Source organism: Schistocerca gregaria, chromosome 7 (genome assembly GCF_023897955.1).
Source record: "Schistocerca gregaria isolate iqSchGreg1 chromosome 7, iqSchGreg1.2, whole genome shotgun sequence".
NCBI lineage: Eukaryota > Metazoa > Arthropoda > Insecta > Orthoptera > Acrididae > Schistocerca > Schistocerca gregaria.
Genome location: NC_064926.1, coordinates 511,293,731 through 511,314,169, shown reverse-complemented (window position 1 = coordinate 511,314,169; position 20,439 = coordinate 511,293,731). Strand labels below are relative to the sequence as shown.

The 20,439-nt window shown below is 41.4% G+C and overlaps 1 protein-coding gene across 8 annotated transcripts in view; it reads left to right on the top strand.

Moving 5' to 3' along the window:
* The first annotated feature begins 1,846 nt into the window (after nucleotides 1-1,846).
* Nucleotides 1,847-20,439, top strand: part of LOC126281674 (zinc finger protein basonuclin-2-like) — a 116,809-nt gene continuing 98,216 nt past the window's right edge. For 6 of the 8 annotated variants that reach the window (XM_049980835.1, XM_049980833.1, XM_049980834.1 and 3 more), the window contains exon 1: nucleotides 2,731-2,972. In XM_049980835.1, the coding sequence (XP_049836792.1) occupies nucleotides 2,847-2,972 (126 nt within the window). In that variant the 5' untranslated portion in view covers nucleotides 2,731-2,846. Of the gene's footprint in view, nucleotides 2,124-2,427; nucleotides 2,514-2,727; nucleotides 2,973-20,439 lie in introns of those variants that run through there. The other 2 variants (XM_049980836.1, XM_049980830.1) reach the window with 2 other exon arrangements.

Here is a 20,439-nt window from a genome sequence, read left to right as displayed (position 1 = left end):
TCAGCTAACAGTTTTTGGTGTTGCTGAGCAACAGTCAAACAATAATTTTTAAATGAACACACCACCATTTGACTGTATTGTTGTTTGTTTAATTACAATCCAAGTTTTGGTCTTGTATGCCATTTTCAAGTGAAAGAGCTTATGTCATTATTGTATTAATTTATGGCCAATTTGAAGCTTGTTGTCTTGCAACATATGTTAAAGGCCTGAACTCAGTCACTCGAAAATGGCATAGAAGACTGAAACTTGTGTCGTAATTAAATAAATAACAATACAGTCAAATGGCGTTGCGTTAATTAAAAAAAATTTCCACAAGCCTGGTGAGATAACAAACAAATACTAATATGCCAATTTCAGAAACAAGATAGGCTATGCTTATGTGTTTATGTTTTTACCGAATTACCAGTGATTTCCAACGTTGTCGAAAAGAAGGTCGTGAACAACATAAACGATTGTAGAGGAAAACCTCTTAATTCACTTACTTCAGTGTATTGCTAAAATTACTGATCTTGATGTGGTTGTTTAGAATAACGCACAAAACCCAGAATTATATTACTCGCTTTACGTCAGTTCTCTCTCTCTCTCTCTCCTCTTTTTTTTGTGAGCACCTTGACCTTGAGACTTTCTATAGTCTCAATATCGTCCTTTGCATAATATGTTTGTGATACAAGATGACGAAATATTGGTATTCTTGTCTGAGGAGTGCCTGCTGTATATTATTTCCCTTGCGCTTATCAACCACAGGCAAAGAGTATCACTAGAAATTTGCACTAATAGTAAATTTCATGCCTCCGGTCAGTGTCAGCAGGCAGAGTGTGTGAAATACGGTGATCAATATAAAGGAACAATCTATATAATGTTTAAATGCCCTGCCTTCCTTGTTCTGATCGGTAGATGCCGCAAAAAGTCGCTAAATCGTACCGTTGCCCGGTATTCTGTTAAAACTGATTGCGTGGAGCAAAACATCATATTCTCCTATTTTTAAATTATCGCTATTTAAACGATTTTTTTTTTCAAAATTACCGCATCATATACAATCAGTGTAATACCGAGTGTTTCTGAATACATAAAACAGTTTACTTTCTCCTAGTTATTCTGAATTGTTTAATATAGTAAACCCACTTCCGTGGCCGACGACGCGCACGGAGTGGAAATGCCAATGTGACGCTATTGCCACTCGCGCGACCTTGTTTCCGTTCGCTAATCCGTTAATTAATAACAGTGTTACACTGGCACTGTTTTAGGTACATTGTTTCTGTGTGAAAGTCATTTCTTATAATCATAAGCAGAAGGCATCCACTTTCCATTATTCGAAACGAGTAATATCGTTTCCTGTACGAGTATGTAGACGTACCGAGAACAGTGTCGTCTGGTAGCTAAATGTGACTGTCTGCGAAAGAGAAAACTGTTGGCACCAATCGAGACCATTTCACTTATGTCTGCTGCCATGTCGAGAGGTTTCTAGAGTGAATACTTATTACGTGGGAGTATAATGCCATTCTTCGCGTACTGAGGGGATGACGTTTGATGAAACGTGTGCTGAAGCGTAATTTACAGAGAATTGCAGTCCAGTACTTAATGAGCAGCTGGCTCCGTACCGCTGTTGCTCAGGCGTTGCGCTGTAGATGGTGAATGCCCTCGCGAAGTTGGTTTGTTCGGAAGCAGACTGCACCGGTTAAAGCGCTGGGCGCCGGGTCGTTTGAGGCGCTGCGCTGCTCGCGGTAGGGGAAGTGTGGCAGTCGTCCGAGCGCCGTGGTGGGGGAAGGGGTGGTCCTTCGCGCGGCCGAGGAGTGGGGACGCCTCCCCGTAGTGGGGGAAGCGGCAGCGGGCGGGCGGCGGCGGCGCCAGTCTACGCCCGTCCCCCGCAGCTGCAGCACGCGCGTCGGCACCGCTGGAGCGTAGCGCGGGCGACAGCCACCTGGCCCGCACTGTCACCCTGATCTAGCGCCCCGCCGACGCCCGGGAGGAGATTGCGATCCGAGCGCCAGGGGACACCTCCTTACTGACAGCCATGCAGCCGAGCGGGGAAGAGTTATGACAATCACAGAGACAGCTGGAGGCACTGTTTGGGCTCAGTGACCGCTGGTTTCCGATGTATCCCGCGATGTCGCCGATGGGTACAAGTAAGTTGTGAGGAGTGATTGGTTTTAGTACCTCCTTGGGATAAAGACAACGATGCTAATAACATTAAACAATAAAGTAAATTATGTACAGTAACTAACTTTATTTACATAAAATATTGCTGTTTTATTTAAATTTATCTGGGTAAAAAAGACATTTTTCGTATTGTGTTACGTTCTGAGGGGCAGTGTCATATTGTTGTATATGTATACGCCTAGCCTCTGTGTGTAGCAGTATGGAAATGGATAAGTATGGAAATGACAGGTAATAGTCGGACAGTAATGGATACGCGTGTCTTTTCCGCAGGTGACGACGCGACCCTGCGGCGCATGCGCACTGCCCACGACCAATCAGCGCTCAAGTCGGCGCCCAGCGGCCTCATGATGGAAGTGGTAAGTACGAGCACTGCACGATCTTCTCTTCTCCGTGCCCCCCGCCCCCCAACCCCCTCCTACCTTCCTACCGCGGCGGCCCCCTACCAGCAGAGTTCCCAAGTAAGTCTCCGCCTGGCGTGTTTTCCCCCCCTCGGTTCTTGAGAGGCCGATAGATACTGACTCCTCTCTCTCTGCGGTGCCCGGTTGACAAATTACGCGACCGGCCAGTGTACCGGCGGTTGCACTCGCCGCAGCAGTGCGCGCCCACGATCGGGTAGTCACAGCACACTCGCGCAGCTGGATCGGTCAGGTTTTGTCGCGCACGACGTGCAGCATGTGAGGCGCCGCGCGATGCTGACGCAGAACAGCGCCGCGACGCCCGGCGTCGCCGCAGCCGCCCCGCCGTCGCCGCAGCGCCCGACGCCGACGCCGGCGCAGGGCTCTCCCGGAGCGGCGTCTCGCCTCGCGCCTCTCAACGTGAGTCGCAGCCCGCTCGCACACCTCTCGCTCCGACACACTGCCCTGCTCGTTCAGTTACCGCCCGACACCGAAAATCGCCCTGGCCCACTGGGCGTCGTGGGTCTGTAGACTCCACCTGACGTGGTCTTCCACATACTATGAGAAATCACTTTAAGGGTGTATAATACTTAAGCGGCTCAGAGGGACGAAGCAAAACTTGTTTGTAATGAAGAGCCCACTTAAATCACAAGAGGAAACATCAAAGTTTGATTTCGAGAAAGTAATTTCGTCTTTCGCTTGGACAACATCAGCGTACTCAGCTGTTAATGATAGATGGCCTACAACTGCAGCAGTTAGCGTGTGATTATTTTCCGTCCTCGGTCTTTTTTACGCAACAAAACTACCTATATATAGGTGCCTCTGCCGGTATGAGAACGGAGATCCATACACGAGCGCCTTATTCGCATCCACAACTCTTCCATCCGCGAGGGCTAATTTTTACACTTCGTAAGGCGCTGATCCAACGGTGTAACTTCTCCTGGCATAGATTTTCGTCTGCTGAAGTCAGGTCTGGAAATTTACATTCCGTTCTATAGGTAGGCGTACGTAGGGACTGTACATGAACACACTTTAATGCAAGCTGGCCTGTCGTACTCTTAATACGACTGAAAAATTACAAATTTACGTCGTAATGTCTGTGTCATTGATAATATTTGTGGCAATTGTTCTTCTCCACTTAGGTTTATCATGTAGAAAAGAATATATATTATTCGTTTTATTTGCAATTGACGTTTTATTTTGTTTTCAATTAAACCAATTTTGAAGCCTACTACAAACAGGTGATACATTTTTAGTGGAAAGCATTCAGACGGATAAGTGTAATGTTTATTCTTATCGACATGACAGACATAATTACTGTACTGAATTTTCTGAAACTTTCTGCGATACACTTCTACAATGTTAGGAAGGCGAATGAATTTCCGTTAAAAATTATCGTCACATTTTGCGTACTGTTTATATTTAGTCATTTAATTACTTTTATTAAATATACGTTTATTCCACGCAATGTCGAATCATGTTGATGTGCTGAAGTGCAATTAGGGTTCTATTGAATACTTGTAAATAAATTTAAGATGAACGTTGGTGCATTTACTAACACTTTTTACGATGTGTCGTACGTGATAAACAAACAGGAGTCAGGCCACGAAGCGATGATTACAATGCATAGAGATTGTCCTGGAAGAGCCTTACACTAGCTTCGAATCAGCTTTCGGTAACTGCGTAAGTAACTTGCTACTGGAAAAGAAACCTGAATGACACAGTCGTAAGGCAACTGCTGAAAAACAGATGCAAGTGCGTGGATAGCCTGAAAGAACAACCTTTCGCCTTATTTAGCCCCTGCTCGTCATTGCAGAATGAAACTAATATAGCGGCACTCTGTTTTTTATGAGTGGTAATAACGACTTAAATCAAGAATTTTTTTATGGTGCACATTACGCAGACGAGCGAAAATAGTAGTACTGATACTATCCCTTAACTTTTGTGTACAAAGTAATTACTATTGCTGGTACCCGTAGACATGCTCTGGCTTCTACACGCAAAGGAATACTACGTAAGATAACCGCATCCGAGAACACTTCTAGCTGTACAGATCACCTGATAAGGTTTTTCATATACCATACTATGCTAAATAAACTAAGGGCTGTATTGCTAAACGAGCAGGAATCAAGTCTACGAGAAAGACAGCGCAAAGCGTATTTGCAATCTGGTCGTGAGTTGTCGAAGCCGGCGAATGTGAGTGAGGTAACAGACGAGTCTCTAGCGCATCGCAGTACCTACGTTCGCACAAAGTTGTACGCACTCCCCTTTGTGAATACAGAAAATTGCAATGTAAACTCAGAAGAGCTATATTACTGTATTCTCCGACGAGTATTTTGATGCAAATTATGTAGTTATACCGTAAATTCAGAACAATGCTGGGTGCAGAAGTCTTGCAACACCTCAACGCCAATCAGCGTATTTCTTATATAGAAATAACAAAGAAATATCTGTTCCAGAAAGTTTTACTACTAGAATTCTAGGCGTATGCGCATTGTTCCGTGAGATCAAATTTTTACACACCGACATTCGTGTTAAATTTGCTGGAGTCATAGGTAGACTTACAAATAGAGTTAAATCTGCATGACTCATACAACACGTGTTATATATTTACATTTTTTAAAATTGTGATATTTGGCCTGCAGGCCACACATTTCTATATACTATTTAGATTTTATGAAGTGAAGTTCTGAGATTGCCGCGGTGCGGAATGGTATATCAGCTATCGGGGACCGCATCGAATTCTTTGCCGTGTAAATAAAGGGTTGTTTGATCTCTTTAAATCATTTTATATGCATAGTAAAAAATGCAGATTCCGTGTCTCGCTGCGTTCAGTGAGCGAGGTGATCTTGAGCGTAATGATCCCCGCACGACAGATTCTGTTAGATAAAAAAAAAAAGAAACATGAGTTGACGGATACGCCATAATACTCCTGATTGAAACAGTTAAGGCGAGAACATTGGAAACATCAACAAAGAGCATGAACATTACGACCTTGACTAGTATGCACTGCAATTCTGAGATATTTTACTACGTTTAGGTATGTTATTGACCGATATGCATTCTGTGTGTCGTTCTTGTTCTGTATTGAACATACCCTGAAGTTCGTATTGCCTCGGAAGAGCACGGTTTCTTCCCAGGAGAGGACGCGTCTGAAGCGTCCGCAGGATGTGTTTTTCGAAGGACGCATTAGGCCTGAAACTACAGTAACTCTGTCGGCAGAACACGAATGTGTGTATCACTTTTCTTAGTCTGATAATATGTTTAGCACCTTCAGATAACTATTCGCCCCCACCTATATTTTCAGGCACCCATTTACCACAAATTGGAAGTTATACAAACGATAGAGTAACACAGAATTCGATTTTGCATGTGATGATGACGTACGTGTCTTTAGTACTCTGCCCTATGTTATAAATATAGCTGAGTATGAAATGAGATTTCGTTTTCCTTTTTTTTCACAATTAGGTTTCTAGCAAACTAGTTGTCACATTTATGGATACCCATCAGCGTTTAAAGTATCGGTTACACTGAGTTAACGTAGTGAACTTAAACGTTGTCCCCAATAACTATTCTAAAGAATTACAGCGTGCATTCATCGTCAGTATTGCTTGAAAATTCATTAATATGATTACTATTCCTGTTCATGTATGTAACATGTCCAAGTAATCTGTCTTCCTTACCTTCTGCGATATCTGCTGCTGCACAATAACCTTGTCTCAAGTTCAATTTACTAATGTAAGACTTTGAGTGTTAGGTCTACTGATCCTCGTTTCGAAAAAGTTGCACTTATTCTTAAGTGCTGAGCAAGTACGTATTCTATTTAATAAGAACCAGGAAACATTTTTGTGTTCGTTATGGGACACACAAACTTAGATCTGATAGGTTTATGAACGAGATAACGTCATGTATAAATAATTTCCTTCTTTTTTATCCATTCCATCTTTCTTTGTAGAATATGATGAGTGTAAATTGTAATCTCGTACTTTTTTTTCGAGCTTACAATCGCTACGAATATCCCTAATATACTATTTCTTGAGAGATCGTAAGAGAGGAACTCCATTAAAATTAATCAGGACAACAGGGGTTAGCAACGGAGAAGTTTAACAGTTAACGGATTAAAGAAACTCATTGCTGTATCCACGGAGAGGATTTTTTTTTTCGAGCATCGAAAACTGCCGGAGGAGACAACTTACATTTGCTTCGTTTGCAACCAGGATGCAATCCAAATCATGTTGCTACGACGGTTTCCACGATCACGCCATACGACTTTCCTAAATTTTGTCTTCTCACCTACAAAGCTGTAGAAACAAGATTTATGTGATAACACAAAAAATAAAACCAAATGGGCTACAGTTTGGGATTTAATTTCGTAGCCCTAATCGTAGATTTGCGTCTCAAGTTCGCATTATTAATGCATATTATATAAATTAAGCTCTTACTATTTTGGAGATAAGGATCTGTGTATTGGCAATGGATTTTAAGTACTTTAGTAATCTTTAGAATATGAGACAGCACTCATTACGTCCAAAGTGCACAGAATCGTAATACTGCTCGTCGTTATGGAGTGTGTTGTTACGTATGACTGTAATATTAAAAATATCTACCGCTGATCCTTTGAAATGTGTTACATGATAAATAATAAATCAATTTGTTATTTGACCGCCAATATACAATTAATCTGATCAATGTGCAAACTATGTACACAGGAATCAGTAACGTTTGTGTTACGTACTATGCTGTGAAACTTGTATGGTGTCGATTAACACTCTAGGTTGACCACATGTTTGCAGAAAATGATTTACTGTGTTTTGTGTGTATGATTTCGAAATCAGTACTAGTTAAATATTACTGGTCTGCACTCAAACAACCGTCAAGAAAATCACAGAATTGTTTGTATAATTACACTGTAGTCACAGAAAAGTAAAAATAGCACTGATATATTCAGTTGCAAACAAATCTTGAAAATCACAGAATTGTTTGTATAATTACACAGTAGTTACTGCCAAGTAAAAATATTTCTGACATATTCAGTTGCAAATAAAGGCAGTACGGTGAAATGACTAGCAAGAACACTTGTTTCATAAACTGCTACCATTTTTGACTCAAATGTGTTGAAGATAGCCTGAACCTGTTTCTATTTCACACGAATACGATTTTCAAATGTCTTATAGGAGTGGGCGACCAGCACATAAAAAGTTGGAAACAGATCTAATAATATCCCGAATAAAATTCCTGGCTAATATATTTCATTTCCTTTTCGTGGCGTGTTGAATGACTTCACTCATACGTCGGGACAGCAATTTCAACAAAATTACGACCTATTTCTTTATTGTCAGACGTAGGGAAGAACTGAAACCTTCATTTTGGTAACAAGTTATGTATCTACGCTTCATTACATCAGCAACTGATTTCGCTGTGGGTCGTAAGGTTGCATACGTGAATTTTCGTAAAAAGTAATTTATTCAAATAAATTGTGCGTGGGGCACAAAATTGCTAGGCAATTCTGCTGCGCTGACTAGGCGTAAATGAAGATGTGTGAAACTGTATAGTCTAGGCGACTTCAGTGCCGATTTTTAATGCCTTTTTGGCATTTGTGGGACGTATGCTATACTGACACATAACCACCTTATTCATCACACAGCTCTAATGCTTGCTGTTTATTTTATCGTTTAAAAGTAAGCTTCAACTGATGAGAGAACGGGACAACGAAAGACAGTTCCTGAACTCCGAATGTACTTACGGAAACATAGAATATAGCCTCTTGAAATGTGTCAGAAAAAAGCCTTAGAAATTGATCTTAGAACACTGGCGTTCCTAGCCAGTAAGGCGCTTCTTTCAGAACAGGCTTCTATTTCCGAATAGCGCCTGCGAGGTAGACTCTGAAGAATGTGCTGTGATTTTCTTCTTGTGGCTTCAGTTACGTTTCTACACTATTCTTACGGCGGATTAGAGTTTATATTAGCCGCATGATCGTCCTGCAACTCGGATATGCTTTGCAAATGAATTCCTGGCGGGGAAACATACTCACCGAATTTTTGACAAAATTGCAACCTCTATCGGTACTTCGCTGAAATTGATAGTAAAATAAATGAGATTTAAGTTTTTTGTTATCTGTTGAAGAGAGTTGCATTTAGACGGTTTCATAATAATTCCTCAACTGGTCAAAAAGTTGCAATCGGATCTTTAGACAATATTGATAGCAGGGATACTGCCTAAAAGTTATTTTGTTCTTGAACATGAGTAGCGAATGTGAACTTCAACATGCATAACAACATAATAACTTCCAGTGGTTGTTTTTAAATCCTGAACGCCAGTTGTTCTTTTTAAATCCTGAACTACAGAATATTACGTCAGAATGTCGCCTTTGCAGTGCGTTGAATTCGAAGAAGACAAAGGGATGCGTTTTTGTTCCGTAACTATTTCACAGAAATTGCCCTTCACATCTGTATCTTTGTGTAAGTGTTGGCATTCAGCAAGTGACGTTTTTAAACGGCCCAGAAGTGAGAAATGATCACCTCGACAACGTTAGCGAAAAGCGGCGTGTGTCACGGCAAAAGCTTTTCAGTATTTTTGCTCTTCTTTTTTGCGGTCCGCCCCCGCCCTATAAACAGCTCTCGGAGCCAGTGTCGCCCCCACGCGGATTTTTTTTCGGACGTCCGCCCCCACGCGCGCGGGGGCAGAAACAATCGGGGCGACTGTATTTTTAAGCGGCGGCAGATCGGATTTGGCTCGTGTTTGTGTTGCAATCAGCCGATAATCAATACCTCTCTCTATTAGCGGCGCTGCTCGCGTAATGACGCCGGCTCGTCCATTACCGTCGCCGGAGCGGCCGCGTTCGCAGTAATTGTTTTAATTATCAGGTGAGCGTCTGGCCCGGACCCGAAACGCGAAAATAAACAGCGGCGGCGGGCGCCGCCGCGCGTCCATCGCACCGGCCGCTAAAGAAACTAATTTGCTAGCGGCTGCTGCGCTCTCTCGTATTTGTCAGCTATGCGTCGAAGCGCCGTAATATATCACTGCTCTCACATTTACTCACATATCATTCTCCTGTGCTATTTAATCATTAGTTCATAGAGCACTGTGTAAATTACACGAGGTCACACGGCGCTTCATATGATATCATGGGAGTTCTAAAGGGTAGAAGAATATGAATCATTACACTACGAAGTTCGAGACTAAAATAGCCATGAAAGCAAATAATACTAGTAAAAAACAAAAAAATAGTCTAGACGTAATAACACATACACGAGCAAAGAATTTACTGCGTTTTACAACTTTTCGTAATGGGAAAGTAAAGAAGAAAGAATAATCATTTGCCATATTGGAAAGATTGGTTTTTCGTTTCTGTTTTGTAATGAAAGATGTGGGTGTATTCCTGAACCAGTTACAGTCCCCAGCTACCTGTCGTTATCTTAGTATTTTGCTCGAATCATTATGGAAAATTAAAGGAATGCAAGTAAAGATATCTGGACTAGGTACGCCAGCATGAATCCTCTTTATGGGAACTATCTAGTGCTTTTTAATTCGCTGCTTTAAGTTAAAATAATAATTAAAACAAAGTCCAGTGGATCTTAACTATTTTTGCCGCGCGGGGTAGCCGTGCGGTCTCAGGGGTCCTGTCACGGTTCGCGCGGCTCCCCCCGTCGGAGGTTCAAGTCCTCCCTCGGGCATGGGTGTGTGTGTCATCCTTAGCGTAAGTTAGTTTAAGTTAGATTAAGTAGTGTGTAAGCCTAGGGACTGATTACCTCAGCAGTTTGGTCCCATAAGACCTTACCACAAATTTCCAAATTTAACGACTTTTAAATGAACCGAACTATTTTTCTGCACCATTGTTTAAGAGGAAAGCGTCCTTTTAATACAGCTCAAAATATTTTGCAGGAAATAGGAGCAATTTGCTAACAGAGATGTCATCAGCTTGAGTTTCGAAACCAACGGTTTCTTAATAAACGGCTTGAAAGCTTGCTGAAGCGTATTGAAATTGTATGTTGCTGTTCACTGATAAATAATGTAATGTTTCTTGTATTGATTGAATGATAGCTGCTGTTCCTTTGAAACGTATTCTAGTTGTAAACTACAGATCTAATGAAACGAAATGATTTGCTGTAATGTCAGTGCAAGAAAACCCAGCTTATTAAACAAAGTTTTGTATGGGATACGAGAAATAACGCACCGCGATGTTATAACTTCTCTCTTTTGGATTAAAAATATTCTTCGGCCCTAGCACTAGTGGCCATCAAATATGATCCTATATGACATGGTAGCGTGAAAATGTGCTATCACTGACGTCGCGACGGAGAATATTATAACCGGGAATGTATCTGCATACAACTTCAGCAGCAAGTAGTGAATACGTGCCTTTCGGGAAGAACGACTGTTCTTAAGCCTCCGTAAGAGTTCGAATCCCTATAATTTGACCTTCACGGTCATTTCCTGGGGTGGCTGCTTATAGGAGGAAGCAATATGTTCGTTGACACTTGTAGAAACGTGCGTTCTCCACACTGTAACGGTAAACCACACCGTGAAGCAAGGAGAAAAATAGAGACCTAGTTAAAAAATCTACAAATATTAAATTGAATGATTGGGCTAACGATTTCTCCTTTTCCCCTCAATATTTTTTTCTGAAAAATGTTGTTTTTTCATTGATATTTCTTCAAAGAAAACCTTCTCAAGGAGGTCTCGTAAGCTACATAAATGGAATATCATACAGTTCTACCGAATATGATTGGGGATCTCCAAATAACGGTCTTGCAAGACTCGCGCGCGGAATGACACGGAAATTCAGAGAGAAAAATGTGACTCGCGATAGGTAAATTGTGATCTCATCCCAGAGTTGTGTTATGTAACTTCTTACGTCTACTTGGTGTTTTAAGTGATTAATAATCTCTTGATTTTGCAGACAGGTATTAGTGTGTTATTGTCAGAACATTTCGGTGAGGAATGCCAGATAGGAACAGATGATAAATACGAGGTACAATGTTGTGGGGGTTAATACCTTCATCAGCCATCGCGATTTACGATTTGTATAGTCACCCTAAATTACTTTAAGTGAAGGCAATGACCCTTGCTTAAAAGTCGGTAATATTTCAGTCTCGCAGCGATGTACTACGTTTATTATACCTGGAATACGAATAGTTCGGTGAGCATCACTCCATAGCGCGACAGTCTGCTTGTAAATTGATTATATTGCTACCAGACATTCACAGCTTCGTGTTTTGAACCTCTATTACGGAATTATTGGAAGATCAAAATATGCCATGATGAAAAAATAAAATGCCTCTACACTCTCATGTTGGCGAGAATACTTTAGCGTAATAATCATTTTAAAGGGTAGTCTGATGTACCCTTAGGCGTACTCATAACATCTGTGGGTAGTAAAGAAGAAAGGCAGCTCTTTAATGCTTACCGCTATACGTCCTCTAGATATAGCTGCTTTCCGCAAGTAATTGCTTTTGTCCACATTTGTGAGAAAAAATATACTTTACAATTTTTTGATAATGGGGAAACCGCTCTAATAGACAACACCTACGACAATAGAAGTCCCTCAGGTCAGGAAGCACACTATGTTAACCGCGATATTTACGAAATCATGTTCAGATATTCAGCGCGGTGAAAAGATTGTAAATACGAATAGGTCTGCTGAGACGTTGGTTTAAAATCTAAACATGGGTAGAACCACAGTAATAAAGTAGTGTACATTTTCATTAAACACCTTCACACAATGTCCGAAAGTGTATCATTTTAAGCTGTTACACGACAGATAATTACAACGTACGACGACCACGCCAATACACGCGTGTCCACTGGTGTCCCACCATTTGCGAATAGACAGCCAGTGGGAGCACTTCTTTTATTCGGGTCTTTGCGATAACCACTTACTTCAGAAATTATTATCATTGGGCAGCGTACGTCAGTCAGTCGAGAACCAAAGTGACTGGCAGGTACCCTGTGACATCATCAGAGGCACATAATCACCGTCAGTTAGAGGACGACTTAACGAGCCGCCTGTGCAGTTCTGATCGTCTAACTGTTTCTGTCGAAGTCAGCCCCTCATCAGACTGAGAAGTGGCCATTAACAGAGAAAGAACGCGTCTCTTAATGCTATATAAGCAAGTTAATCTTGCGCGATCTCGTAAACAAACTCTCTCCTACTGTCTATTTATATTACAGATGCGAGAGGTAAGTTCCACACTTTTTCAAGTGTGATCGCTAATAGTTCTTACGAAAATTGCACTGTCCACATTTATTTCATTAATAGTTATAAGTGATACATTTTTATTGTCTGAAGACGGACTTCCAGTAATATATTCTGCTTTCTGAAACATTATAATTCTGCAAACATCTTGTCTAAAGTTTTAGCGACAGTAGTTCGATCAATTACAAACACCTACCACAGACAGAAGTGTGCGGACACACTTGTGGACATCGTACATTCAACTTTTCTTCACGTAGTTACTACGAGCGAATACGAAACAAAGTTTCGTCTTTAAAATACGACCTTACTTACCTTTTTGATAATATCTTTTACGAGATGTAGCGGCAAAAATTTATCGCCCTCTAAATGTCATTGCTGCTACCACACGTAAAAACGTAGCAGTCAACATCATCTTTCATTTTGAAACAGTGTTACTATTCCATTTCTTCGTGAAAGGTAAAACTGGTGCAGTGTACCATAAAACTGAAATTAACGACAACGCTAAAATAAGATCTGTCTATTACGAGTTCCTTGACAGGTACTCCACAAACTCATTTTCCGGTGGCAACCTGTAGTCCATCTCCTCCGTGCATATTCATACTTAACTTGCTGAACGCTATGGTAACCGAATTTTTTTTTTTTAGAAATGTAGCAAGTTGTTGTTGCTTCGTATGAGAGACTGACAAAATCCGGCTGCATTCCTGACATTTTAGCGATACTTCTTGAATGATACATGGCGTTCAGATATTTTTTATTTATTTTTTAGATGTTTCTGATGAATTACAAGGGAAATATTCCAGTCGCTCTTGCGAATGCACTAATCCGAAATCGATTATCACGTTTTAAATTAGTCAGAGCAGTTGTAACGTCAGACATAAATTTTAAAGACCTTCATTTATTGTAAGCACTTCATTAAAGATAGGTGGATACGTAGATTTTCTTCATGAATCTATTACCGTCAGTTCCGTTCCGTTTAAAAGTCAGCTGTCCATGTCCTCCGTGGAATAAAATATGATCGACAGTACGGCTGGATACATTTAAATACATTTTTATCATTCGCTAAATTATTTCGAGGTTTTACTGATTGATTTCGCTATACACATGTGCCGTAGAAAAATCAGAAGATATGTCAAAGCGGTACCTGACTGTTTTCATTCACTTCCTTCCACAATGTTTCTTTGTAAATCGACTTCTTGTGACTGTATATGGTTATTTCGAGTGCCTCTTAGTGTCATTTGACAATACTGTTGGCTTCACACTGGTATTAAATCTAGCCCAGTTTACTTTTATCTTACCAAAATGGGTAAGACATCCTGGTGGCATGACTTTATTAACTGATTCGATGCACAAAAGAGTCGAACAGCTTGACAGCTAATAATTTATAGTAAGGCTCGTTGCTATAGATTACTTCAGATAAACAGTCCGGATATTGAGAACTTGTGAAGCTTACAACTGGGTTGGAGGATTTTTAACGTTTAGTAAGCTCTCGGAAGATTATTGGGACTTGAATGTTTTCGTTGTATATGAGTTCAGAGCATCATTCCTACTTGCAGTTCGTCATGATGCAAGTCAGGTTAGATTGTTAGCAATATACGTTGATATATATTTTGTTTATCTACTATTCTTAGGCTTCATCAATGCTACTTAAGGCAATAGAATACAGTCTCCATCAAAACATGTCCTAAGTTATGAATCTGATTTTGAATGGCACTGTACTTCTGGTCCAACTTCAGACAAGGCGCATCTGTCTAATGAAACACGTAGCTCCCATTTGTCAGGTATGCACCCTGAGAGACCAGAATAACGTTGTGAAGCAATTTTCGCCGTGTTCGTTACATCAAAAGGTACGAGGTATTAAAATGGATTTGATTTTACTATGCTTTGCCTTGAGTTCTAGAGTTATAGCTGGCACTTAATGAATAAAATGAAATGGAAATATGATGCTGTGAGAGACTGGAACCTGTGACATTCGAGTAACACGCCACTATATCTATCCATCACATGAAAATTCTTATTATCGATAGGCGTGCATCTTTCAAGTACAACAATGGAATTCTATGTAAGAATACAAATAAAAAGAAAACACTTAATATTATTTAATGTTTGCGATCGTTGTGTGTAAACGGCAAATCTTTCTATTTTCGAACAACACGAACAAATCCCTACAATTTTTTCGAAAAATGTGTTCTGAAGAACAAGGTGGGCACGGTCCCCTAACCGTTTTCTCTGTTGAAACCGGAGTAGAATTTCACCCAAAATAAAATGAGATAGGAAAGCTGTTATATCACCACATACATGGACAGACAGCCTTCTTTGTTAAAGTCAGAGTAAAATTTTATCAACAATAAAACGAGATGGGAGAGCTGTTGTATCCCCGTGTACACAGAAAAGCAGCATCGAACAGTCAGCATTTCCCGAAATCTAGACAATTTTTTTAATTTAATGATGCGCTTCGCGTTCCGAGAAAATTTTCGTTATGAATTTTTAATCTTTCCATCGCTGTTGACGTTGGCATCTCAGAGTCAAGCAACCGCAAATCAATTATTTGTATGACATGCTACATCATTCCCCAGACTTCATTTTACTGATGTTAGTTATTCATACAATAATTATGATTAATTCCGCATTCATATCGATCAGTGAAACACGTCCGTACATGGATACACGGCAACGACCGACTTCCTCCCAGACTGCTTCACCACGTGGCTAAAACCGCGTGGACTTAAGCGAATGCTAGTTTTCTATTTTACAGCCCGGCCCGACCGTGAAGTATACGAAAAGCAAAAACCAAAACTTTTAGTGGTACGCTCCGTTGTCAGTTTGGGTTCCGTATGTGTTGTAAATGAGTTTGCGCGTGACTCCCCGTGATTTTACCCACATTGTGAATTAGTACGGCAGGATACCGGTGGCTGTCGGCTGTCCAGGCATAGACGCATTTCACTGAACCGATGTGAACGCGATTGGTTTCCCAGGTAAATATGATGACTGAATGTCTATTCCGAAATCGATTATTTACAAATTTTGCTCAAAAAGTAATGGTAATTTTGTGATTTCATATCTTGCAGTAATCCGATTCGAGCAAGTCCTCGTTGCTGTGTTGATGAAAATGTCTGAACAGTGAGTGTACAATGTTAGACATACCAGATATTTATCGAAGTGTCAGCTATAAGAAAGGTTACGTTTGTTTTGGTAGTATCTGCGAAAATTTGTTTTGTATAAAAAGTGGATGTGAGAAGTTCTTGTAAATTCTGCCATAAGAGCAGAATAAAATGCAGAAAATTTTTGGAAATATTAATATTGCTTTTGGTATGTTTCCTATTACCAAATAAGGATCTACTAGTTTCTAAGGAGGCAGTGAAGACGTTGAAGATGACCACCACCCTTGACTCAGCTGCACATCACCATCCTCTGTAATCCTGGGAAAAGTGAAAGAATAATATTAGACAATCACCACATCATAAAAAGAAAGTCGCTGATGACGCTGGAATATTAACTGCCTTCAGCCACCATTTTTTCACATATTTTCTGTATGAAACGAGGGACAGCAAAATTTGTTCCATAGCTATTGAGTTTCGAAAAAAATAAATAAAAAAATAAAATACAGCGGCGAATGCAAGTTACTCAGGAGTCGCTTGATGAAGTCATCGACGATGGAGAACTACTGAAATATGTCATAACTGGTGAATAAAATTGGGTTTTGGGATACCGCACCGAAACTAATGTTCATTTCTCTCAGTGGAAGCACCTGGACCACCAAGACTGAAAAAAGCTCGACAAGTGCACTCATATGTGAAGGTTGTGGCTGTCGTGCTATTCGATTTTGACGGCACAGCTCACCATGTTTTCTTGCCCCAAGGATGAACGATCAGCAAAGAATAAGTTCAACGCCGTTTGCGTGAACCGAACCGAAAAAAAGAGCTGTTCACACATTGTGATTATTCGTTTACTTTTGGCCAGAAACAACTGTAATTATCCTCCAGACTCCATACTCTACAGACATTTCCCACGTAACTTTTTTCTGTTACCAAAAATAAAGCAAAACGCAAGGCTCGTCGTTTTACAAGCATAGATAAAATTATAAATGCATCCGAAAGATCGAGTCCCAGAAGTGTTTCGCAGTTTGGAAAAAGTGCTGACATATGTGTTGTAAGTAGACTGTTTAGGTTTTTTTATTTGTAACACCACCTCTGTATGAAAATCACTGTCTGTGCTGTGTACAGTCTGAGGCTGGTTGGCATTGTTGTAATACTCGCCATTGTAGCGTTGGGCAGTTGGCTGTTAGCGGCGCGTAGCTTTGCGCAGTTGGAGGTGAGCTGCCAGCAGTGGTGGACGTGGAGAGACCGATGGCGGAGTTTTGAAATTTGTTTTAAGAATGGATGTCATGAACTGATATATATATTATGACTATTAAGCTGGCAGTTGTGGCGCTCGCTGTATTGCAGTAGTTCGAGTAACGAAGATTTTTGGTGAGGTAAGTGATTTATGAAAGGTATAGGTTAATGTTGGTCAGGGCCATTCTTTAGTAGGGATTATTGAAAGTCAGATTGCGTTGCGCTAAAAATATTGTGTGTCAGTTTAAGCACAGTCATGTATAATTTTTCTATAGGGACGTTTCATATGTTTGTTCAAGTGTGGTGTCTAACGTTTGAAGATTTTGTTCCATTGTGTCTAACTTTTGAAGCTTTTGTTCCATTTGTTTCTGATTTTATTCCATTTGTTGCAATAATTGCAATAATAATGTATTAGTGTCTGGAATCTGTTTCTCTGTGCTTTTTGGCAGTGCATTTTCACCGGCAACATTCACATTTTGACAAGCAGAAAATGTGTCTTGACTCATCTGAGAAAACAGTGAGGACGCAAAACCTGAATCAACAGTATTTGCAAGATTGTGTCCTGTCATTTCGGAATCCTGAGACGAGCTGTTGCCGACCGATCGATCGATAATGCTTCCCTGTTCACTAATTATTTCACTGCCTACACCATTATTTGCAGCCCACTCCATTTCCCTATGCACAATTACCAATTTACTAATTTGAACATAAGTTAATTCATTACATGGTGGCGCTAACACACTGCTTTCGTCTTCACTGCCATTTCTCAGTTTACTTTGGAGCCTATTATTACGTTTTTCACACGCCACTATTGCCACAATATTTCCCACAACACAGAGAAGCACAATTTGAAGAGAAAAAAAATAAGAGAACACATTAACGTAGCACTGAAAATAATATCTAGTTAATTGCAAGCGCAGCTGCGAAATACTTGCTGCAAATCTACATGGATGCCAAAACTGATTTACTGTACAACAATGAGAAACTACAACTACAAAGGAAATTCTCTCTATAATTACGCGCTAGCAATAAACAAAATCTACACTAATTACACAAACTACAAGAAAAAAAATCAGAAGATTCCAGTGAGGTATCCTTGGCTAAGGGTCGACATATGAAACTTCCTCATAGAAAAATTATACATGACTGTGCTTAAACTGACACACAATATTTTTAGCGCAACGCAGTCTGACTTTCAATAATCCCTACAAAAGAATGGCCCTGACTAACATTAACCTATACCTTTCACAAATCACTTACCTCACCAAAAATCTTCGTTACTCGAACTACTGCAATACATCGAGCGCCACCACTGCCAGCTTAATAGTCATAATATATATATCAGTTCATGACATCCATTCCTAAAACAAATTTCAAAACTCCGCCGTCGCTCTCCCCACGTCCACCACTGCTGGCGGCTCACCTCCAACTGCGCAAAGCTACGCGCCGCTAACAGCCAACTGCCCAACGCTACAATGGCGAGTATTACAACAATGCCAACCTGCCACAGACTGCACACGGCGCAGCCAGTCATTTTCATACAGAGGTGGTGTTACAAATAAAAAAAACCTAAACAGTCTATTGTGGTATAAGATTTGCTTGGAAACCATTCTGAGACGACTGGATGCTATTTTGAATGCGAAAGTTTTTCCTACGCCGGCTTAGGCAGGGTAATTTGTAGTGATGCTGATGTTTCGATGTGTTTACTCAACACTAAATGCAACCCAGAACGCCGAAATCACTTGTCTCTAAAGTAACGCCACGGCAGGGTGGTGGGCGTTTATCGGCGCTGCCTCGCGCCGCATCTGGCGGGCCACACGCACGCACAGTGAGAGCACTGCGCCGACCGCCGCCCCACGGCCCAGCAGCCGCTGCCGCGGTGGGCGGCGCCGCCCCGGGATTAGCATACAATGCCGGCTGCCGCTGCGCCGACGGCGGCGCCTCTCTACCGCGCACACGGCCCGCGACCCTCACCCACCCTGTTCCGCCATCGAGGTCTGCTCCTCCTGCATTCCTGCGAGACTCGCCGCATTCAGCAAACTCTCAGCTGCGTGGGTCACCCTCCCCTTTCTCTCCGGACTCGGCTCACACTGTTCGTCCGTGAGATCTGCCAGGCAGTAAATACCGGCGTCCAGGTCGATACGAATTGGTGTTTGATCAAATCTGCAATGTCGCCTAGAGAGCACAAAACTTCGTTACAGACTAACAGATCTGTTTTCTGATCGGGTTGATGACCTCAATAGCCAGCAGAACCGTCCACGTCTCTGGAACCGCGTGACCGCTACGGTCGCAGGTTCGAATCCTGCCTCGGGCATGGATGTGTGTGATGTCCTTAGGTTAGTTAGGTTTAACTATTTCTAAGTTATAGGAGACCGATGACCTCAGAAGTTAAGTCCCATAGTGCTCAGAGGCATTTGAACCATTTTGGCCTGTTCACGTAGTTTCTAACGGGGAGTAACTGTAAAATGCATCACTCCGAAAAAGTGTTACAAGACCGTTGTTGTTCCCTATACAGCGTTTGCCACAAATGAAGAAACGTATTTCGTCCATAGTGTCATACATGGGCCCTCAGATACAAGACTGATACTTCCCTATCTTCCTGTGTCAAGATACGGCGCCCAACTTAATTTAACAAAATCGTTGAATGTGAAGAGAGTTTTTGCGTGTTCCTGAGCGCCTGTGTAAGGAATTATAAATGAGCGGCGGCACTGCACGACGTGACTGCGTTCTAGGCCTCTACCTCGGCCGCTCTTCCCATCTTCAGTTTTAACTTACCGTCCTAAGAAACTGCACACTCGGGATCTGTCAGAAAAAAATGGCCCTATGGGACTTAACATCTGTGGTGATCAGTCCCCTAGAACTTAGAAATACTTAAACCTAACTACCCTAAGGACATCACACACATCCATGTCCGAGGCAGGATTCGAATCTGCAACCGTAGCGGTCACGCGGTTCCAGACTGAAGCGCCAAGTACCGCACGGCCACACCGACCGGGTCTGTCAGAAAGTGCGGTTCTCATACAATTACTCCAGCACTACGAAAATGTGAGTTTTTTTCCCTCGTTATTTTTCCAGCCCTGGCTGGAATAATTGAAGAGTTTGGACTGTCATGTTATGCATATGTGGGGATCGCGATGTTTTTCACTGTCGCGTATAATTTAAACAGTAAGTCCACGAGAAAAAATAACAATAGTACTGGACTGATTGTGCATCTCAATATGCGACACGTAAGTTTCCTTCTGCATCTAGCACATTGCGCTTGATATAGTCGGAAACTCTATCAGACTCTCTGCGGTGTTACTGTATACAGGGAATTGACAATGGCGGAAAATTGCAGAAATAAGCAGTGTATCAACAAGAA